General features: G+C 42.6%; 1 protein-coding gene across 1 annotated transcript; it reads right to left on the bottom strand.

Moving 5' to 3' along the window:
- Positions 1-20,148: 20,148 nt before the first annotated feature.
- Positions 20,149-21,614, bottom strand: LOC130990460 (uncharacterized). The gene is made up of 3 exons (XM_057914692.1): positions 21,030-21,614; positions 20,213-20,911; positions 20,149-20,169 (listed from the first exon to the last, which is right to left on the bottom strand). The coding sequence occupies exons 1-3, from the start codon at positions 21,612-21,614 to the stop codon at positions 20,149-20,151; spliced, it is 1,305 nt and encodes a 434-aa protein (XP_057770675.1).
- Positions 21,615-24,650: the final 3,036 nt, after the last annotated feature.

Genomic DNA, 24,650 nt, shown 5'->3' on the forward strand with positions numbered 1-24,650 from the left:
CAAATATATCCCGCATCTATTTTTCAGTTACCAAAACGTGATGTGGCTCGCTGGATGTCACAATGTAATTTATATTCCATTTTTTTAAATGACATGAAAAAAACGACTTCGTTTCGTACCATATTCTATTGTGTTTATCCCTAATTTTAAGTTATTAGCGTGAATTTCAAACACGATACGAGTGAATTTTAAATTTTAGAGTAGATTTTTTTTAAAAATGATATGATACGAAACGACGTCGTTTTTGCCATTGCATTTTAAAAAAATAGAATATAAATTACATTGTGGCATCCGGCGAGCCACATCACGTTTTTGGTGACCAAAAAATAAATACGGTATATATTTGATAAAAACTTAATAGTTTGAGAGTTTAGAGAACATTTTGAAAGTTTCAAGATATTTTTGATAAATCGAATATACTTAAGAGATTTTCATGATATTTATCCAAGATTTTTGGATAATATTTTAAACGAATTATTGGTTTTAGTCGGTACGTATTAATTCTAGCTTCATAGTGAGTAACATGTTCTATTTTAAGTATGGCCCATAATTCTTGGATTTGAGATGTGAATTTCATTATTGTATGCACGGTGACATTCATTTGGGAGGATAAAGAGTCCACCTGTACCTTTTTATTTAATCGATTGAATTTTTATTATTTTTACAAGGTCTATTTTCTTTTCCATACAACGAGCGTGACCTTCTGGATTTGTGGAAGTGACTGACATTTTTTTTTTTTTGATAAATTAACAGTATTAAATAAAAAAAATTTAAAGATCCCGTCACAAGAAACTCAAAATCAAAACTTTTGACCTTGAACATTAATCTCTTGCAGCTTGACTAACACACCACGCAAAAGTGATCAACATTAGAATAATTTAGTTGTCACGCTTCAGAAATAATTCATGATTACTTAAAAAATGAAATGTTTGTTGACAATTTTTTTTAACCAACCGCACGCACGAGCATTGTCCTGTAGTTTAGGGAAGACAAAATCCACTTATTCTACGTTTTCTATATTTGGATCCTATTTAAAATTTAATGTAAACTTTAAAAATATTTAAATTTAAACAGTTAAACTTTTAAATATTCGATTTTTGTCCCAATATATTAGCGTTTTAATAAAAATGTCACACTTTTAGGATAAGTGCTTAGAAGCGCTCATCGTATTAATTTTCGATTATTTGTGTCCCGAACAAAAAATAAAAAAATTGGCGCCTAAATATTGGCGTGGAATGCTGAGAATCTAAATTGGCAATTAACGTTGAAATTATGTTCGAAAAAAAAATGTAAGGAGAGATAAGAGACTTCGCGTTAATCCAAATCTAGAGCTCAGGGGGAGACTTCCTGCAGATGACGAAAATGGCGGCTCTACTTGCTGCTGTTGTTGTTGTTCGGATCGTGAAAGGACGAAAGCGGCGGCCTTCGTCGAAATTTTCACGTAATTTGTCAATTTGGATTCTCGGTGTCCACATCAACACTCAGGCGCTGATATTTTTTTTTTGGCACAAATAACGAAAATCGATATGATGGATACTTCGATGCACTTATCCTAAAGGTGTGATATTTTCGTTACACGCTACTACGTTGGGACGAAATAGAATATTTATACAACTAAAAATTACTATTAGCGTAAAAAAATTGAAATTTACCACACTTATCATGTTACTCTTTAGATAAAAAATTTAAAAATTATCCTTCTTCAATTCACATTCACCGTAATTCTCATCCCTACAACTAGATTTGTTGCAGCTTCGCCGCCTCAGGTTTTGACACTCCCCCGCCGCGTCGCAACATGCAATTGAGAATCAAAGCCGCACCTCATCCTTCTATTGTAAGTCACAACACATAAATCTCACACATATTCCTAGATCTGTCGACACGCCACCGCCTTAGGTTCTGAGTCTTAGCCTAGTCGTCACCTCCGATTCTGAGAAATTGTTCTAGAATTCACAGCTAAATAACTAATGTTGGTTGTGAATTAAAGTTCTACAGCTAGAATTCACATAGTCTTGATTGTAAATATGAGTTTTAAAACTAGAATTCAAAACTAATACTGGTTGTGAATTCACAACTAGAAATAGTCGCATTCACCTCTGTTGCCCTGAAAGTCAGCGTTGTAGCCATCTACGGTTACGGCGGTGCAAATGCAAAAATAAGAATTTTCACCTACTGTTCGACAAAAAATGATTCAAGGAAGAAATTTTTGGAATTTGAGTGTTGGTTTAACAAAGTATGTGATTTTGTATATTAAGTGTTGTTTGTTTATCGATTATCAATCGATATCCGTATTTAACATTTAAAATAATTTTATTTTATAATTAAATGTGATTTAGTCGAATTTGTATTGTTATTATTCTAAATGTCATAACTAGTTCTAAATTCACGATAATACTAAATAAATTGTGAATTCGCATATTAAAACTAAAATAGTGAATTTGAGTTTTCCGCAGCGCTGCTAGTTTTATTACCCAAACTTCACCTATTAAATTTCGGTACCGCTGACCCAACCTATTATCATCCCTACTATCCTAATCTCTTTTATTGGGTGATGCCAACACATTTGGCGATTTATTTCCTTAATCAGCATCTATTTTGTATTTAACTTGTCCTGGCAATTATTTGACTAATTAAGTTTGTTTAACTAATAATTATAGTTGGTAAAATAATGGTTAACAATAGATATCAGATAGAGCTAATATATAAAACTATCCACTTTCATATTATAAAATTAAAAATTGTCCACTAAGATAAAAATAATAAAAAGTGGCCAGTTTTTGTGTAAAAGTACAAAATTACCCCTAACAATAAAAATTAAAATAGTAGCCATTTTTCTCTCCCTCTCTCTTCTCTCTCTCTATCGTACAATCATTTTCTCTCTCTCTCTCTTCTCTCCCTCTCCCTCTTCGGCTCTCCCTCTCATACTCGCCGCCGCTCCACAGTCGCCGGCCACCGCCTCCGCCACACAGCGAACCACCACCACCGCGACGCACAGCGGCAACGAATCTCTGGAATCCGATCGGAAACTGCTCAAGCTTCTTGCCATGCAGGCGACTCTCTTCCCCGGCCGCGTCGTCTGCATCGAAATTACCAGAAAATCGATGCCGCTGCCGTCTATCTTCACCGCCTTCATCTCCATCGCCGCCGCCGTCTATCTCCACCGCCTTCATCTCCGCCGCCGCCTTAATCCTTAGGTTGCTGGTTCAAATCCGGCAGCAGTTGTGGGGGGATGTTGCAGATCTAGGGTTCTAGACTTCCAGGCGTGGTAGATCTAGGGTTCCAGGCGGCTTGGGCTTGAAATCCGAGGCGGCCGCCCGTCCCCCCCCCCCCCCCCCCCTCTCTCTCTCTCTCCCTATCGCCGCCCGTCCGCCGCGCCGCCGCCACTCAACTAACCGCCATGAATTGGGCGGAACACATACTGATTTGCTGAACCATCACCTAACCGCCATGAAAGACAGTGGCGAGCTTGTGTTTGTGAAGAACAATTACCTCCGACCGAGCTTCGATGCTCCTCCGAAGCGCGGGCTGGGACGCCGCCCGAAGCCCAAGGATGCTCGTGGTGTTTATTGAAATTGGTAGAATTTGAAAACATTACTTTGGGGGACAGATTAATTATGTTGTTAATCAAATTTATTTGCTTAGTGTCGATCTACATTTTATTTTAGAAATTCAGTTAGTTATCATGGTATTTGAACTGAAAGTAATTATATTGCAATATATCATGGTATCATGGCAACAACAGAGATTCAATTTTTTTTTTTTTTGTGTTGGTGATTGGAAATTTATATTATATATGCTTGGTTAAATTGAGAATTTTTAATTATTGTAAGAAATAAAATGAGTAATATTTTTTTTAGTGATGATTTGTGGATTTTATTAAAGAGATTTGATCGATTGAAAGAGAAATATATTTTGAATAATTGATTAATGTTCTTGAATTCACAACCAAATTTATGAATTCACAACATAATATTCTTGAATTCACGCTCAGATCTATGAATTCACAACTTAATGTTCTTGAATTCACAACCAACTCGATGAATTCACAATTTAATATTCTTGAATTCACAACGAGATCTATGAATTCACAATCAAAATAAATTCTAGTTTTAGTTGTGAATCCAAACTTTAAAAATTCAAATTCACAACTATTTGAATTCACAACCAAAATAAATTCTAGTTGTGAATTAAATTCAGGTTGTGAATTCGACTGATTGTGAATTCACAACCAACATAAATCTGGTTGTGAATTAAATTTTGGTTGTGAATTCATTTGTTGTGAATTCACAACCAAAAAATTCTAGTTGTGAATTCGACTGGTTGTGAATTAAATTTTGGCTGTGAATTCGACTAGTTGTGAATTCACAAACAAAAAATTCTGGTTGTGAATTCGACTGGTTGTGAATTCCCAATTCACAACCAGTGTGAATTCACAACCAAAAAATTTTGGTTGTGAATTCACACTGGTTGTGAATTGCAGGATTTTTTAAAGGGGTGATGTAAAGTGGACATTTTTTTAATTTTTAATGTGAAGGATATTTTGGTAACAGTGGACATTTTTTAAGTTTTTTATTTTAGTGGACATTTTTTATCTTTACAATATGAAAGTGGCCATTTTAAAAATCCACTCTATCAGATATGTTTTGTGAACAATCAAATATTTAGTTATACAATAAGATTGTTGACTCAAAAGACTTGATGCATGAGCTGGGTTATTTATATATTTTGTGAGAGCTTGAGCTTAATTAAGCAACAATCTCGATCATCTGAAACCTAACTGATAATATGATTTGCTTTAACAATTACTCCCTCCCTTTTTTTTATAAGTGTCCCATTTAACTCATTTTTTTTTTTGATAAATTTACAATATTAGATAAAGAAATTAAATGGTCGCGTCACAGGGGACTCGAACCCAAGAGCTTTGACCTTAGGCAACTCATTTAACTCATTTTTTTGTTTCTCAATAAGTGTCCCATTTCAAAATTTGAGAGTATATTTATGACATTTTTCCTATTTTATCCTTATTTAATACTTGTATGAATATAATAATTGGTTGTATATATGCATTTATTATGATAATTACTAAGGTTACAAATGTAAAATATCTTATTTTATTGGTATGTGTATTTTCACGGCTGTGGACATTTAATAAAAAACGAAGGGTGTATAAATTAATAACTAAGAATTTATTGACAATAAATAGTACCGTGTGCAACAGTGCAAGTCTCAACAAGTCCTGAATTCCAATTACTAGTCATTATTTATTTCACATAAGAACCTTGGAAATCATTGTAAATATTTTATTTTTTGACGCATATATCCCTTTATCTTAAAAGAGCCTCTCCTTTTTCCATTTTGGGCTTATTTATCTAAAACGAGGGTCTTTTAGATACAAATTAACCCATATGGCTTTACCCCAAATGCCTTTTGAAACATCGTTCCGATTAAAATTTGTACAAAAAAAAATGGCTTCGGCTATTAAATGAGATTTTAGATCGATCTTGTTGAATTTGGGCCGCCTAATATGATTTGGCTCTCGTCTAATCTTACGACTATTGTATGAAATTTTATTCAGCGCGTACCAATGAATAGCGGCCTGATTAGGGATTGATGAATTTAAGGTACGTTCAATTAATAAAATGAGATAAATAAAATTGATATGATATATTAATTTTAAAAAAATCATAAGAAATAATATGATTGGTAGATGATTAAATAATAGATCAATTTTGAAGCAAATATCATCAAATTATAATCAATGCAAACTGAAAACGTCTCCTAATTATTTACATTTACGATGGATACACTGTACATTCGGATGCGCACACATTTTGCCTTGATTACAAATATTTTAAGACAATAATTTCACAAAACTTTTATGTCACAGGGAATTTTCATAGTCCATCGACTCCATCCGTTTTTGTTTTTATGTGTCCAATTTTGATTTTTTTTTTCTTGTTTTTTTAATAAGTGTCTCATTTTAAAATTTAACAGTAAAATTAGGCCATCTATAGGGGGCGAGGATGCCGGCCCGGGCCAGGCGCTGCCCCCCCCCTCCCCCCGCGCCGGGCGCATAACGAGTTTGTATGGGACGCGTGTTTCACACGCCCCCATTTTCTGAAATTTCGACAATTTAAAAATAAAAATAAAATTTGAATTGTAAACGGACAAATTGGCAGAGAGCCGTTGCAATTTTTTCTTCTTCTACCTATTTCTATAAATTGCCCTATCTTTTTATTCACTTTCACGTCCCTTTCTCATTCTTCATCATCATCATCATCTTCTTCTTCGTCTTGTTTATTTCCTATTTTTTTTTGCAAGAAATCATGGATGAGAGTTGGGCTAAACATTAGAGCAATCACTCCCAAAATTCCAATTCCGGCAATCCAAATTCACCCGGTGATACGTTCTCGCCATTCTCTCAATCTTCAAATGCTTTTGAAACGGCGAGTCTCGAAGGAATAAATTTGAACGCCCAATTTGCAGTGACGGCCGAACCCGAAGTGGAGGAGATAGCCACAATGCCGCCCTCTACCAAACAAAGAGGCGGCTACACCCCAACGGAGACGACATTGGTGTGTCGTTTGTATGCGGAGGCCACATGCGACTCGATCAGAGGCGCTAACCAAAAAGGAGCAAGCTATTGGGAGCGATATCCGCGAGAAATACAATGCTCAACAGCCCCCGGGCACGATCGAACGCGATGTGAGGCAAATAAAGTGTCACTTTCAACGCGTCCAAAAGGATGTGAAGTTGTGGGAAGCCATCTACGAGAAGTGCCGAGCAAGTTCGGCATCCGGCATGAGCGACGACCAAATCACCACCAAAGCAACAGAGATATATGCTGCCGGGCACGAGAGTGTTTTCAAGTATCCATATGCGTGGCAAGTGCTTCGCGAATGTCAAAAATACGCATTGATTGGCGAGGATATTCATTCCTCCAGACAGTCCAAGGGCTCGGATGGTCGCCATACTTCCACCTCTAGCCAGCCAAGTATCTCAACACGGCCTTAAGGCCAAAAGGCGGTGAAGAAAGACAAAGGCAAGAAGAAGGCGGAGTCGTCCGACGACCAAACTCGGGCATGCAAGGCCATGGAGAACATGGTCAAGGTTATGAACATCTTCTCCCAAGCCCAACGCGACCTCGCCGACTCGATCATCATAGGTAAAGATACCTCCGACATGAACACCGATGGGCTGGCATTCCACTTGAAGTTGGTGGAAGATATCAAGAAACGCAACAATTTACCATAAATTGTTGTCTTTTTTTATGCTTTTTTAAATTGAAGTAATCTAGGATTTATTTTATTGTAATGCAATTTTCAATTTCAATCAATGTAGAATTAAATTTTTAATTTAAATGAAATTTATGCTTTTAAATATAGTGTTTTAGAATTAATAGAAAACAAACATTAAAATTAAATCTAAATTAAAATATAAATTTAAGAGCCAAGGGGGTTGGCTCACCAATTTGGGGTGTTGGCTCACAATTAGTGGGGACCACTTTTAAGAGTCAAGGTTGGCTCTCCACTGTGGATGCCCTTAGGCATTCTTTCCGTTTACCTTTCTTTTATTAGAACAAAGATAAGGCCCTAAAAAAGAAAAAAATAAATAAAAATGCAAATGTAAATTTCCCTACTTGTTTTATTCTCAGAAAAAAAAAAAAAATCCCTACTTTTTGTATAAGTAATTTAGTGGTTTGGAAGTTGGAACATTAAAAACCCAGAACTAATTAGATTTTACCCTATGAAATGTTATCAAGGCCGGATCTAGGTATCTACTTTGCTCTTGTAATTCCGATACCTGGTCCATCCCTAAAAGCCCATCTCGATCCTCAAGTTCCATAAATGTTACACAAAAAAAAAAAAATTATATAGAATTTTTTTATTTTACAAAATTTGATTTGACATCATATATAATATGTATATAAGGTGTATTAATTGGAACTCTAGTACATGTGGGATTGAAACGTGCCAAATCAGTTTATCAATGATCATAAAATTTGGAAAAAAGTGGAATTTACTACAAATCAAAAGGTTAAGACGTGATTGTAAATATCTTAAAAGATAGGTGAAATTAATTCGCAACAAGGCTGAAGGTTAGGACTTATTAAACAATTTACCATTCTTAACTGTGTATCTAATATATTAACTATCATCAGTTCCATTAATTAATTTATATATGTTGATCCAGGGCCGGTCCTGACAAAACTGAGGCCCTGGGCGAAATTAAAAAATGGGGCCCTAATATAATATCATACTACCACTACAAAAAAATGTATAATTTGCAACCAAAATTACCGGCAGTCCACCGACAATGGAAGGGACGACCGTGTTTTTCAAAATAGCGGCGGAAATACCAGTGGCAAGGATGCCTCCGGTGATCACCGACGGCGTTGCCGCCGGTATTGTTAATATTAATTAGTTTATATACTTAAATATATTACTGGCGGTGAGATGCAACTAGCATTTGCATTTTAAATTGAACTTTAACTTTTAAATGCAACTAGCATTTGCATCTCGTGCAATGCACTGAAAATATTTTTTGTTTTTACTATTTGTATAAAATTAATACTAATTTAATTATTATACTTATAAATATAATAAAAAATTAAATTTAATTGAATATAATTGAATTGAATCTTAAAAAAATAAAAAATAATTCACAATTGTAAAATTTGATATTAAAAACAAAAATAAAAAAATAAGTTAAAAAAATTAAAAATAAAATACTCCTAATTTAAAAGAATTAAAAATATATTTATTTAAAAAGATGAGAGAGGAGAGAGAAATTTATAAAACTTTAATATTTAAACATGCATAAATTTTACATTTTAAATCAAATATTTTCATAAAATATAGTATCATATTAAAGCTCTTATCATGATCTTTAATTTGATATGCATATTAAATATTTTATAATTAATTGAATTTCACAATTTTGGAAAGAAATGTAACAAAAAATAAGAAGTTAAAGAAAATGAAAAATGAAAATAAAAAGAAATATATATAGTTTAAACATAAACTTTCAATTTTATTATAACTACAAAATTGTCACTCAATTTTGAAATTAATTTGAAATTGATTTCAAATTGAAAACTCTCTTTTTAATATAGTATAGATATAAATTTGACAATAAATTATGTTGGGCCCAAAATCAATAGATGGACTATTTTGTTAGTATACATAAGATCTATAATTAATAGGATATATTAAAAATTTTGGGCCCTCAAATTTTTGGGGCCCTGGGCCGTCGCCCATGCCCGCCCACCCTCAGGACCGGCCCTGTGTTGATCGACAATACCACTAGTTCCTAGGTGACCAGGTCATTATTAGTAACAATTATTGTATACAAATACTGTTTGATCTATTAAAGTAGATACATATGCAAATGGTAACACAAAGTGGTGCAGAGACGAGTTGTCGAGGATTTTTAAATTCACAGTGTGTGTAATTTATTAAGAAGTACTAGTAATCAAATTCGTCGTCATTTTCTTTACGATGACACACGGCGTTTTATTTTAACTAGCATTTGCATCCCGTTTAATGCACGGAAAAATATTTTTAATTTTCATATTTATTTAAAATTAATTTTAATTGAATATTAAAAAAATAAAAAAAAAAATTACAATTATAAAATTTGATATTATGAGAAATAAAAAGAAAAAAAATAAGTTAAAAAAAATTAAAATTAAAATACTAATTAAAAAGAATTAAAAATATATTTATTCAAAAAAGATGAGAGAGGAGAGAGAAATTTATAAAACTTTAATATTTAAACAAGTTTAATTTTTACATTTTAAATCAAATATTTTCACAAAATATATCATATTAAAGCTCTTATCGTGATCTTTAATTTGAGATGCATATTAAATATTTTATAATTAATCGAATTTCATAATTTTGGAAAGAAATGTAACAACAAATAAGAACTTAAAGAAAATGAATATATATATATATATATATATATATATAGTTGGTGTTTCACGAAACCAACACCTAAACTATAAAGCTGAAATCGTAGACTATACCTAGTAGAGACGATCGGAAAGAGCAAAGTAAGTGATCGGAGAACTTAACACGAGAGAGAAAATAGCTGTTATATTTAAAAACAAGAGATAGCGTGGAATACAATACACGAGTGCGAGACCTATTTATAAAGTATATGGAAGGGTAAAATAGTAAAATCGGTGCTAGCGCATGCGTTTGGCATGATCGAAGGGCATATCAGGAATTTCGTCTTCACGCGGGAATTCTCCCGCGTTTCTGGCGATTCCGCTGATGAAGATAGTTCTTCTGGCGATGATGACTTCTCTGGCGAAGGTGACTTCTTTGGCAATGATGACTTCTCTGGCGATGATGACTTCTCTGGCGAAGGTGACTTCTCTGGTGGGTGAGATGTCTCTGGTGAATGAAATCCCTCTGGTGAGAATGATTCTCCTGACTAGCATGACTCCTCTGGTGAGGATGATTCCTCTGACGAGTATACTTCTTCCACCATATTCGTCTCGCTGGTGGGGTCGATTCCTCTGATTTGTATCCTTTCCCTACTCTGCACATATTACTCCTCATCAACCACTCCCCCCTCTAGTCTGGTTGAACCGGGTATTCTTCGTGTTCAACCAGCGAAGTATTGTTAAAGCCCGCACCGTGCTGTTTTCCCTGGTCCCTGCAAATCATGAAGACACGAGAATTCTATTTTTGTAAGAAGATAAAGGCAAGCCCTGTTAATTGTTCTTTGGCACTTTTGTTACTCCCACTCCCTAATCTGGCTAGTTCACTCTGGAATAGTGCAACTAGTCAGAGGATTCGCCCGCGTGGGTGACGTCACCTGCATTAAATGCCTGCCCGATCTACAGTGCTTTTCCCGTACCCCGAGGTTACTTTTTAACCTTTGCGTCTTTTCGCCTCTCCGTAGGGATTTTCAGCCGTTGATTCATTTCCGTATGCCACGTGTCGTTCATCCCGCATGTTGGTAGTTGCCCGCGTACATTTTTACTTAGTCGATTCGAACTTTCGTTTTTCACTATTCTTCTTCTCCAATTTTTCCGAACTCCTTCATCTGCAACTTCCGGTGATCCTCCCTCCTGTTCCGGCGTATTTTCCCGCGACCCCTCCGCTCCAGTTTTCATTGTCAGTCTTCCCCTGACCTAGGTAACTTGCGTATCCTATTCTCCCGACATTTGTGATTAGTTGTAGAGTAGTTTTGAAATCTGTTGGTGCTCTGATTGAGCGTGCTAGAAACCCTAAGTTTTGAATATTCTGATCATGGCCTCCACTTCCGCTCCCCAACTCTCGCAGTCGCCTTCTCCTTCTCCCCGCGATGCCTCATCTTCTTCTTCCCAGTCCCAGGGTCTTGAAAATCTTCCTTCCCCTTCTGCCTCTCATGATTCTCAAACTGTTCCCAGTCCTTCCCAACCAAAAAAGAGAACCAGAAAGACACCCCAACCCCCAAAGAGTGTTCCTGAATCCCGCCTTGGCGTCGCGGAGGTAGAAAAATTAAAGAGCAAGTGTCGACACCCTGAAGGTTTAAAATTCATGGCCTTCTCTAAAGCCTCAACACCCCCCGAGAAACTTCGCGACCACAAAACAATAGCCATCTGGCAGGCCCAGATAGATGCTGGCCTAAGGCTCCCTCCTCCTACCCTTCTGGTTGACGTTTGTAACCATTTTCACATCCCTTTTTATCAAGTCGCCCCCTCTGCCATCCGGAGGTTATATGCCTTCCATATTCTATGCCGCACCCACGGTGTTGGGGACACCACCAAACTGTTCTGTCAGACCCAATCCCTTCGTATGCAGGGCAGTCCCCTGTATAGTTTTGCTGGTCTTTCAAAATGTCCTACTACCTTTCTTTCCTCTCTAAATTCTTTTGATAAGGGCTTTTTGAGCTACTATTTTTATGTGCGCACTCTTGTCGGCACCTGGCGCGATTATAATGTTCGTGAACTAGAATGGCATAATCCACGGACTACTTATAAGCCAGCCTCCCTAGAAGCTCCCTCGACCTTTGACTTGGGGGTCATAACCCGTCTGAACGCTATGAACGAAGCCCAGCCCTTAGAATGTAGGTACCTTGCTGAGAACAATTCAGCTCTGGCACACAATGGCCTATTTCCCCTATATCCAAAGAAATCGATAGGTAAAAAATATGAATTAGAAAATACATTAGCTTTTGTTACCCTGATTTAACGGTGTAGAATTCTGATTTGCAGACATGTCTTGGAGAAAAAAGTGCGGGGATAATTTGCCTGACATTGCTTCTCCTGCTCCCAGCAAGGAGCATGGCTCGGGGGGCTCTGCTTCCAGAACGGTCCCCTCAGAACCACCGACCGGGACCGAGCTGGTCACCATTCCCCTTGTGGTAGAGGTCCCAGAGGGGAATGTGGAAGTCTCCCGCACGTTTGATGCAGAGGAGGTTGATGCGGGTAGCCTTGTTCACAGGCGCGGACGCCCCAGTACTGATGGTGCATCTGGTGCCGGTGAAGAAGATGTCCAGATTGTGGACATTACTGATGAAATTCCCTCACCCGATTCGGTCCCAGGTGTCACCCTTACTGAGCTTTCGAAGAAAAGGAAGAGGGGTTCCCTGATCTCCGTGTGTGAGAAAGAGAAGCAAGAGGGCCTGAAGAAGGCCGGCAAGTCCAAGGAGCCAGCGAAGAAGTCTGCTGGTGGTTCGAAGGTCCTCCCTTCTGCCGGGGGAAAGGGCAACGGCAAGGCGGTGGTCCCCCCTGTTGATGAATCAGAGGATACTGTTCCTGGCCCTATTTCGAGTTTGTCGAAGCAGGGGCTCATTGATGCCCTGTCGTCTCGTGTCCACTCGAAGGACAAGGAGAAAGTGGAAGGATTGACCCGAGGGGCTCTGGCTAGTCAGCTAAGCCAGCTAGTTCTTCAGGTATCCCGCATCTTGTATTTTTATTGTAGAAAATTTTAGGTTACTAACCTCTTGATCGCTCTGTTGGAACCCATTTTGTTTTCTTGTAGGTGGAGTCTCGGATTTGGGGGGCTGTCAAGTGCATCCATGATTATGATGTGTCAGAGAAAGAAAGAGAGAAGGAGCAGGCGGACATTGCCAAGCGTGATGATGATGTTGCCGGGGTGGTGGAGCGTCTGAGTGGAGCTGAGGCAGAGATTGCTGAGTTGAAGGCCAAGCTGGCTCAAGTAGAGGTGGAGAAGTCGTCCCTGGCCTCTGAACTGACGAGGGTGACAAGGGAGAGCCATGAGAGCCTTATGAGGTTCAAGGCGGGGTACGAAAAAGACTATAGGGAAGCCAGGCGTGACTGGAGGAAGACATTGGTGGAGGTCCAGAACCGTGCCTATGTCCTGGGGGCACGAGACCAGCGTCTGGAATACTTCTTATCTCCTCAAGGTCAACACTTCCTGGAGGTGATGTTGGAGGGCACCTTGGAGGCCTTCAAGCGGACTCCCGAGTACCTGGAAGACTTCGGGCCCCTTTTTGCCTATGTGATAAAGCAATCCGCCACGAAGGCGTTAGAGATGGCGGGGGCATCTCCGGAACAACTTGCCACCCTGGATCTGCGGGCCTTGATGGAGAACCTCAAGGATGAAGATATAAACAAGCTGATGAAGATCCCTGAGAATTCCCCGGGGAAGCCGGAGTGGTGGTATCCAGTGCTAGAGAAGGCCATTCCCTGTTTTGCCTTTGGGGTTGGATCGGACTCATTGCCCTCTGCTCCCGTGTTTATGCCTGCTTTCTCTGCTTCCTTGGTGGGCTTTGTGAACCGGCTGCGGGATCCCACTGGCAAAAGCACCCGGAAGTTTTATCAATATAGCATGGAGCCTCCTCTGCCCTCTGATCTGGGGAGATCCGCTTCCTCTTCTGCCGCGGTGGACCAGCTTTTCGACCTGTACAGGGACGAAAAAACATATGTGCAAGAAGCTGTGAAACTGTTGGATATAGAGTCCCGTCTCCCAAAGATGAAAGAGGCTGGCATGCTGCCGGTGTTTACAGAGGGAGCCTCTGCTAGTCAAGTCCCTGCAAGTGGTGCCCTTCCTCTGATCTCCTCTGCCTCTGCTCCCGCTTCCTCTGCTGCTGCTCAAGACTCTACTGTTCTTCCCACTTGATGGCCCTGATCTCCTTCCTGACTTATCAACAGATTTTTATAACTCCTTAATTTGTAAAAACTCAATACTTACTTTTGATTTTTGATATGCAACTCTGCCTTCTTGGCATGTTTATATGAAATTTCTTCCCTGTTTGTGCTGCTTTTTTCCCTTCGTTCTTTGTGTTGTTTTTGTTGCTCGTTCATATTGAGTTTATATTCCCGCATCTCATCTGCTGGTTTGGTTTGGCTCGTCATGCTTGTTATTGATGTGTCTCTGATCCTCTCCTTTGAGGTTTCTTTGATTTCTGCTTTGAGGGTTCCGCTGATTCCTCTAGCGAGGACTTTGGCTGACTCCTCTGGGGAGGATTTCGGTATTTCTTCTGGCAGGGATTTTGATAATTCCTCTGCCGAGGATTTTGATGACTCCTCTGGCGAGGATTCGGCTGATTCCTCTGGCGAGGATTTTTGACGACTCCTCTGGCGAGGATTCTGATGACTCCTCTGACGAGGATTTTTGACGACTCCTCTGGCGAGGATTCTGATGACTCCTCTGACGAGGATTTTTGACGACTCCTCTGGCGAGGATTTCACTGCCTCCTCTTACGAGGATTTGGTTAACTTTTCTGGAAAGGATTTCACCGCCTCCTCTTGTGAGGATTTGGTTGATTCCTCTGTCGAGGAATTTATGATTGCTTTTCATCCAAGCGTTCCTTTGCTGCTTCCCATCCAAGCATTCCTTTGCTGCTTCCCATCCAAGCTTGAACACTCTGCGCGGAGCATGGAAGACCCGGGGGGTGCAACCAACTTTCGCGGCTTACGATTAAGTAGTAACCCTCTGCGCGGAGCATGGAGGACCCGGGGGTGCAACCAACTTTCGCGGCTTACGATTAAATAGTAACCCTCTGCGCGGAGCATGGAAGGCCCGGATGGCACGACCAACTTTCGCGGCTTACGATTAAATAGTAACCCTCTGCGCGGAGCATGGAAGGCCCGGATGGCACGACCAACTTTCGCGGCTTACGATTAAATAGTAACCCTCTGCGCGGAGCATGGAGGACCCGGGGGGTGCAACCAACTTTCGCGGCTTACGATTAGATAGTAACCCTCTGCGCGGAGCATGGAGGACCCGGGGGGTGCAACCAACTTTCGCGGCTTACGATTACATAGTAACCCTCTGCGCGGAGCATGGAGGACCCGGGGGGTGCAACCAACTTTCGCGGCTTACGATTAAATAGTAACCCTCTGCGCGGAGCATGGAAGGCCCGGATGGCACGACCAACTTTCGCGGCTTACGATTAAATAGTAACCCTCTGCGCGGAGCATGGAAGGCCCGGATGGCACGACCAACTTTCGCGGCTTACGATTAAATAGTAACCCTCTGCGCGGAGCATGGAGGACCCGGGGGGTGCAACCAACTTTCGCAGCTTACGATTAGATAGTAACCCTCTGCGCGGAGCATGGAGGACCCGGGGGGTGCAACCAACTTTCGCGGCTTACGATTAAATAGTAACCCTCTGTGCGGAGCATGGAGGACCCGGGGGGTGCAACCAACTTTCGCGGCTTACGATTAAATAGTAACCCTCTGCGCGGAGCATGGAGGACCCGGGGGGTGCAACCAACTTTCGCGGCTTACGATTAAATAGTAACCCTCTGCGCGGAGCATGGAAGGCCCGGATGGCACGACCAACTTTCGCGGCTTACGATTAAATAGTAACCCTCTGCGCGGAGCATGGAGGACCCGGGGGGTGCAACCAACTTTTGCGGCTTACGATTAAATAGTAGCCCTCTGCGCGGAGCATGGAGGACCCGGGGGGTGCAACCAACTTTCGCGGCTTACGATTAAATAGTAACCCTCTGCGCGGAGCATGGAAGGCCCGGATGACACGACCAACTTTCGCGGCTTACGATTAAATAGTAACCCTCTGTGCGGAGCATGGAGGACCCGGGGGTGCAACCAACTTTCGCGGCTTACGATTAGATAGTAACCCTCTGCGCGGAGCATGGAGGACCCGGGGGGTGCAACCAACTTTCGCGGCTTACGATTAAATGAACCCCCTGCACGGAGCATGGAAGACCCAGGGGGTGCAACCAACTTTCGTGGCTTACGGTTAAATGCAACCTCTGCACGGAGCATGGAGGACCCGGGGGGTGCAACCAACTTTCGTGGCTTACGATTATGTGCAGTCTCTGCGCGGAGCATGGAGAGCCCAGATGGCACGACCAACTTTCGCGGCTTACGATAGCTTCCCTCCCTCTGGGCGGAGCATGGAAGGCCCGGGTGGCACAACCAACTTTCGCGGCTTACGAGCGCTTCCCTCTGATGGCAGCGTGATTCCTCTGCTTTTCCCCTTGACTTGCTGAGGAGCAATTTTTGGGTTTTTGAATTTAAAAATTGGGGACTACGGGTATACACCCTACTCCCCCCTCTGGTGACATGTGCAATACTCTGTTATGAACATGTTGGCCCAATTACTTCTTGTTCCATCTCCGGCCCATAAACTCGCGTGAGCCCGTTACCCCTTAGCCCTTTTCTTAAGCCCAATACCATCTCTATATATACCCCTCCACCCTTCATGACCTAGCTTAGAGTCCCTTATCTTCTTTCCGCCGCCCCAATCTGATCTCCTCTCAAACCCTAGATCTCCCGACCCTTTGTCTCTCGTATCATGTATCCCCTCCTATCTTGGTTGTAAAGCACTCAGTCGGGGGAGTGAGTCCTGTTAAGAAAGTGCACAATGTTGAAGACTGAAAAAACAGGACTCTCCCCCGCCTGAGAGTTTTATCTCCAGGGTTCCTGAAGAAAACTTCCTCGTCACCCCTAGTTTGGTTATAAGGCACTCAAGTACGGGAAGTTCCCCTCAGAACACCCACATCCCTGAAGGCTCCGCTTTTCCCTCTGTGCTTCCAGTGCAGATCTCTAGCTTTGTGGTTGTAAGGAGCGGACTTCCCGTATTTGAGAGCATTATTACCGGGTTCCCGAAATCTGGATGTTGGTTGATCTATTCCTCCGTATTCTTTCCTTTTGGCATTTTGACTTGTTTGTTTTTTCTTGGTGTTCTGCAGGCGTGAAGTAGATCTGGAGTAGATCTGAGAAGTGGGCATGTCTCCGCGAAGAAGAAGAGCTTGAAGTGTTGGCGTATGAAAGAGAAGTCGTCAATCCCTGATGTTTGCTTTCCCTTTGACCTGTTAAGAAGCAGTTTTTGTATTTGTTTCTCCCTTGTCCTGCTAAGAAGCAGTTTGTATTTGTTTCTCCCTTGTCCTGCTAAGAAGCAGTTTTGTATTTTGAATTTGAAAATTGAGGACTACGGGTATACACCCTACTCCCCCCTCTGGTGACATGTGCAATGCTCTGCATGAACATGTTAAGTAGTATATGTAAAGTAAGAAAGCGATAATTGAAATAAATGAAACAACACCAGGGAATTCCCTAGAACCACATATCTGTTTTATTGATATCATGGCCCCGGACCTCGTTAAAACCCATGTGGGGAAAAAGAGTATCCGGTTTACAAGTGATCATTTCTGCTGAGTAGCAGTTATACATAGAACTTTTTAAGCGTGTTTATATTCCATGGCCTGGGTAGAGCTCTGCCGTCTGAATCCGACAGTATGTACGCTCCCCCCCAAGACCTCTGTGATGATGAACGGTCCTTCCCAGTTAGCTTCAAATTTGCCCACTGCCTTTAATGCGTCGGCTCTCTTTAGGACCAAATCGCCCTTGACCAGCTTCCACGCTCTGACCCTTTTGTCGTACCCTGCTTTGATGACACTTTTATACTTCGCTGCTCTGATTTGAGCTTCTTCTCGCTGTGCTTCCACAAGGTCGAGCTTTGTTCTTCGGAGATCGGCGTTATGTTCTGTATTGTAGGTGATGATGCGGTATGATTCCAGTCTGGCCTCCGCTGGTATCACTGCGTTGGATCCATATACCAGCGTGAAAGGTGCCTCGCCTGTTGCCGTCTTTGGGCTAGTTCGGTAGGCTCAGAGAACGGTGTCCAACTCCTCCACCCATTTCCCTCTACTCTGGTTCAGCCTCTTTTTAATCCCTTCACAAATTGTTCTGTTAGCTAACTCCACTTGGCCATTTGCTTGTGGATGAGCCACTGAGACGAAACGCTGAGTGATGTCCATTCGATCACAGAAATCCGCGATCCTCTGCCCTGTAAATTGAGTCCTATTATCAGACACAATGATTCTCGGTACTCCGAATCTGCAACAGATGTTCCTCCAAATGAAGCGTTCCACTGTAACTTCATCGATCTTGCCCACAGCCTCCGCCTCGACCCATTTAGAAAAATAGTCTACTGCCACGATGAGAAAGCATTTCCCCCCAGGTGCTGTAGGCAACTTCCCGACTATATCGATGCCCCATTTGTCAAACGGACATGCAGCGTACATGACACCCATAGGCTCCCCTGGTATGTTGATTCTCCCAGCATGCCTCTGGCAAGCTTCGCACTTGCGGACGAATTCTCTGGCTTCCTTGTTGATGTGAGGCCAATAGAACCCTGCCCGGATGATTTTACGTACAAGATCTCGAAATCCCGTATGTCCACCACAGCAACCTGCATGAATTTCTTTCAAAGCAAAATTAGCCTCCTCTGGAGATAAACATTTTAGCAAGGGTTGAGTGAAAGATCGTTTGAAGAGTTGATCGTTGATTAAGCAGTAATTTTCATAGCGAGCCCTTTGATTTGATTCTCTGCTCAGCCGCTCTCCTGTCTTTAGAAAATGTATGATCGGAGCCCGCCAATCGTCCCTGATCTCCACCGAGAAAACCTGCGAAGTCTCCATCTCTCTGGTATCACAGAGTAAAATAATCTCATCACTCCAAGTTTGTTCTACTGCGCTAGCCATGCGTGCCAGTAAGTCTGCTTTCGTGTTCTCTTCCCGGGAAATTTGCTCGAGTTTAAATTCCATGAACTTTTCTTTCATTTCGCTGATTTTGGAATGGTACGCTTTCATCCGCAGATCTTTGACATTATAACCTCCTGAGAACTGTTGAGCTACCAGCTGGGAATCTGTCTTGATGATGACACATTCGGCCTTGAGCTCTGACAGAATGTGTGCCCCTCTGACCACAGCTTCATATTCGGCTTCATTGTTAGACAACTGGCAGGTGAACTTTATGGGAAATTGATATGTCCCATAGCCCGGTGAGGTGATATACACCCCAATTCCGCATCCCTCTTTTGTTACTGACCCATCCACAAAGGCGACACAGAACTCTGGCACAGGACGACGGGTTGTTTCTTGTATGAAGTCTGCCAACGCTTGTGCTTTAATCGTCGTTCTCGGCTCGTACTCTACATCATACTCCCCTAACTCCACAGCCCATTTAACCATTCTTTCCGACAAATCCGGGCAGCCCAACACTTGTTTGAAAGGTAGAGACGTGCGCACCACCACTCGGTGTGAAAGGAAATAGGGCCTCAACTTTCTTGCCGTGACCATGACCGCCAGAGCAGCCTTCTCAATCTCTGTGTAATTTAGTTCGGCACCTTGAATTATTCTGCTGACAAAATAAATTGGTCTCTGATGACTTCCCTCTTCTCTGATGAGCACCGAGCTAACTGATTCTTCCCCCACGGCTATGTACAAATATAGTGTTTCTCCCGGTACCGGCTTGGTCAGAGTCGGGAGCTTCGCCAAGTATATTTTAAGATCCTCAAATGCTGCCCGGCATTCCGCTGTCCACAAGAATTTGGTTCCTTTCCTTAGGATTTTGAAAAACGGCATGCTACGTTCTGCCGATCGTGATATAAACCTGCTCAGAGCAGTGATGCGCCCGTTCAGAGTCTGCACCTCCTTGATTCCTCTGGGCGGTGTCATTTCCATAATAGCTTTGACCTTTTCTGCATTAACCTCAATCCCTGCAGGCGTGACTTTATATCCCAAAAACTTCCCTGTTGTGACCCCAAAGGTGCATTTCGCCGGATTCAACATAAGCCGATGATCTCTGACCACCGTGAAGATTTCCTCCAGATCAGAAACATGATCCTCTGCCCTGACACTCCGTACAAGCATGTCGTCCACGTACACTGAGATATTCTTAGTAAGCTGTTCCTTGAATATTTTTTCCATCATCCGCTGATACGTAGCTCCTGCATTTTTTAAACCAAAAGGCATACTTTTCCATCCATATACCCCACAACAGACGGCGAAAGCCGTTTTGGCGATGTCTCCCCTATTCATCTTCACCTGATGATATCCCTGGTATGCATCCATCATGGATAGTAAAGCACACCCCGAAGTGGAATCTACCAGCTGGTCAATCCTCGGCAGAGGATAGTGATCTTTCGGGCAAGCGGCGTTCAGATCTCTGAAATCTACGCACATCCTCCAACTATTTGTCTTCTTTGGTACCATCACCGCGTTTGAAATCCATTCTGGATATTGCACCTCCACGATGTGCCCTGCTTCCAGCAACCCATAGACATGCTCCCTTATTGCAGCGTCCTTCTCGGCCCCAAAATTCCTTGTTCGTTGCTTTACTGGCTTGATTTTAGGATCCACATTAAGGCAGTGCTCTGCCAACCCTCTGTCGATTCCCTTCAAATCGGCGGTGCTGAATGCGAACACATCTGCATTTCTGCGCAAGCAAACAATGAGCTCGTCTCTGACTTGATCACTCATGTTAGACCCAATTTTGGTCTGAAAACCCTCTTTTCCTGGAAACAGTTCGATCATGTTGCAAACATCACTAGTAGACACCAGCGCGATTTTTTCTGTACTGTCCCTGTCTTTCAATACGTCTGCCAATTCCTGACGCTCCTCTGCCGAAGCATTCACCTCGCCCACCTTCCCCTTCTTCCGTGTATCCAGTCCCTCTGTCACTCTTTCCCGCTGAATGTGTAAGCATTTGTACGTGGCAAGCTTTCGATGCTGTTTGATCACCACAAACTTCTCCTACTCTCCCTCCCTCGATGGGGAATTTCATTTTCAAGTGAAACATAGAAATCACTGCCCTGAACGCCATCAATGCAGGCCGGCCAAGTATCACATTGTAGGAGGGCTTTGGCATGTCAACCACCAAGAACCGCACCATCCTAGTTTTGCTATTAGCAGCCGTAGTGCCGAGATTTAACGGTAACTCCACATAACCCAGAGGCATGACCATTTCTCCTCCGAACCCAAACAAAGGGGCATTCGTTGGCTCAATGTGAACGTCGATTCCCATGTTTTGAAGGCACTCCCAATATAAGATGTTCACCGCGCTGCCCGAGTCTACGAAGACACGGTGAACGATATAGCCGGCAATATCTTCCATAATAACCAGTGCATCATCGTGCGGATACATTAATGTACGTAGATCCTCTGCCCCAAAGGTGATCATCAGCTCTTCTGCCGCGGTTGTAACCTCCATAACCTGCTTGTGGTAATATCCTGACTTCACTGCTCTGACGACTTGTTTTTTAGCCCGATTTGACGTGGGCATCCCGTTCTCTCCGCAAATCATATGAACTTCCCTTCTGTACGGTGGAGGAGGTGCTTGCCTCTCTGCCCCTTCTCTGCGATTATCCCGGTTGTCATCAGGCCTACGATCCATGTTGTTCCCCTGCTCTTGTCGCTGATCACGGTTATTTCTCTGATCCCTCTGATCTCGCTGATCCCTCTGATCCCTTTGATCCCTCTGATCATTTCGTCTCTGGCCCTCATTTCCTCTGTCAATGAACTGGTCGAGATTTCCCTGGCGCACCAGTAGCTCCAATTGGTGCTTAAGATGTCCACAATATTTTGTGTAATGTCCAAAAGAATTGTGATACTCACATAGCTTGTTATTAGGTCCCTCCTGTGGCGGCCCATTCCGATAGGTTCCCGGTGCCCGAAAGAACGGTTGGTCTTTTACCAAATGGAAGATTTCATCTTGTGGTTTATTCAAGGGAGTGTACTCAGTAAACCGCGTAACCTCATTCACAGTGCGTTGTTGATGGGACGGCATTCCTTCCTGGGGTGGCAGTACCCTCGGAGGCAACCCTCTGAATGGGGCCCTATCTTGGTGTCTCTGTCTCTCGGGTGCTTCCTCGGCTTTTTTGACCCTATGTTTATCATTTTCCACCTTTCTCGCCATCTTGGCGTCCTCCAACTGTAAGTAACCCGGCAACCTTGCCATAATATCATCGAAATCCCTTGCTGGTCGGATTTGCAATTCGTCAAAGAAGATCCCCGGCCTGAGTCCTCGAACATAGGCGCAATTTTTGATTTGTGATTCTGCCTCTGGCACTTCCAGAGCGGCAAGATTAAACCTCGCTGTGTACTCCCGCAATGTCTCACCCTGATCCTGCTTGATGTCCATCAGCGAGAGAGCTGACTTCCCTACCCTCCGCGAGCTCGCAAACTGTCGTAGGAAGCGAGTCTGTAAATCTTCAAAAGAGTAAATAGAATTCGGGGGAAGCGTCCCAAACCATAACTGAGCTGGTCTGGTAAGAGTAGTTGAGAAGATACGGCACTTGATGCCCTCGGTGTACATATGCAGTGTGACCAATCCTTCAAACCGATTGAGGTGCACCTCCGGATCGGTAGTGCCATCATAATCCAGCGAGATGGGCTTGTAGCTTCTAGGTAAAGTATCTGCCAGAATATCGTCAGAGAAAGGACTACGGTTGCTGATAGGATGAAACCTTGAAGTCTTAGCCCTCTTGTCCTCCTTATACCTTCCCTGCTCCCTTCTATCCCTTGGCACGTCACGGTCATGACGTTTGTAAGCCCGGTGCCCTAGCCTGCCAGAGGAAAACTCCAGCTCCCTTTCTTCTGCTCTTTCGGTCTACCGTGATTTCTCTGGGCGGTGAGACTTCTCTGCTCTGTAGGACCGCTCAGATCTCTGTTCCTTGTCGTCCCTCCGGGATTTTTCCCTCAACGATTCTTCCAGATTCTCAAGTTGATGTTTCAGCTGCGACACTTGCTTTTTCAACCGTGCCTTCTCCTTCGGTCTCTCTTCCTCAAACACAAGGGAGACGGATTGACTGTCAGACTCGTCAACCCTCTCTTTCCTGACAACACTGTTAAGCCTAACACGGCTCCCCTCTGGTCTAGCTAGTTCTCTGTCAGCAGCGTCCCCTTGTATTTCCCCAGGCATCACAGCCTGTTTGTTGATTGCCAACATGTTTGCCTCTTGAACAGCGGGAGGTGGGGCCTCAGTGCCCTGCGGGTTGGCTGCTCCAACCGGGGTAGCCACAGTAGGGATGACAGACATCATCGGAGTTTCCAGTGCCTGACGCATGTTGGCATAGCTGAGCAAAGCCATCATTTGCTCTGCCAACCCGAAGTTAATCGATCCCCCTCCAGACGCAGGGGCCAGACTTGGCAGATCAGAGCCCGGTGTTACCAGAGCGAACCTCTGGGCATTGACGTTCAACCCTGTTGTCGGAGTGGCTGAGATAGCCTGAAAACCCGGCGGCACAGTGAAAGTGGGGTTACCCTGAAGGCCATTGAACAGTGAGGTAGGCACCTCGGTAGTGACAGCAGCAAAATCGAACTCCTTCTCCAAGTTGCGGTGAGCATCAGAGGATCCCATAGTACCTATATAAAAACAAAGTGAGAAGAAATCTAGATAATAAATGGATAGAGCCTCCCCTACTGATTGAAAACCCGATGTGAGAAATTCCAAGCACCGGCGCAGAGGCCGTTAAAAAATTCCCCTTAAGACAACTCCATGCCCGGGGAAATAAACCCAGGGTATAGATTAGAACAATCAAAGCCCGAACAACAGAAATTTCCCCTGTAGACTCTTATCAAGATCCGGCAGGAGAAACAGAGTGTCCAGAGATAGACATAAAACAGAACAACCACCAAGAAGCTTTGTTAGCACAAAACGTTAAGCATGAGATATGGTAAAGAATTTGCGAGAAAATGAACATCATAACCCAGAATTACCACGATCGTGTGCTATTTTAACCGGGAAAACCCAAAAACAACAGAGTTATCATGGCAATCAGCCGGATTAGTAATATAACGTGCTAAACAGGGTATACGACAAGGATTAGTCGAAGAAAACATGGAAAACACCAATAACTATTCCTCTTGAATGAAAATCACCCGCAAATCAACAGCACAAGCCTAATTGTAACAGGAACATAGTATTAGTCGGCATATTATCTGTGCGAAACCCGTAAATCCACGACACCGAACCAGGATAATCGGCAACAAGGTAACGATCAAAATCAGCAAAACCCATAGATCCGCCACGAAAAAACCCAAAATAACAGGAACAGAGCATCATTCCACAATCTAGTGACAAAAAACGGCGATTAACCATAGAAAACATGGAAAACACTGATAAGCATCACCCATAAACGAAAAATACCCACAGATTAACAACACAAGCTCAATCACTACCAAAATAGAGTGTTAACCAACATTCTACCGAAGCAAAACCCACAAATCATCAGCAAAAGCCCAATATAAGCAAAAACAGAGCAATATTCCACAATCCCCCGATATAAAACGTCAGATCTATAAATAAAACCCCCATTCTATGAAGAAACCTCACATTCGTTAACAATTGAACCGATCGAACGGTAAATAAACACAGATTCCCCCCGATTCACTGTTCATGACTCTCACCACCTTTTCCCATGCATCGAAC

Source organism: Salvia miltiorrhiza, chromosome 6 (genome assembly GCF_028751815.1).
Source record: "Salvia miltiorrhiza cultivar Shanhuang (shh) chromosome 6, IMPLAD_Smil_shh, whole genome shotgun sequence".
In the NCBI taxonomy this organism is placed as follows: Eukaryota; Viridiplantae; Streptophyta; class Magnoliopsida; order Lamiales; family Lamiaceae; genus Salvia; species Salvia miltiorrhiza.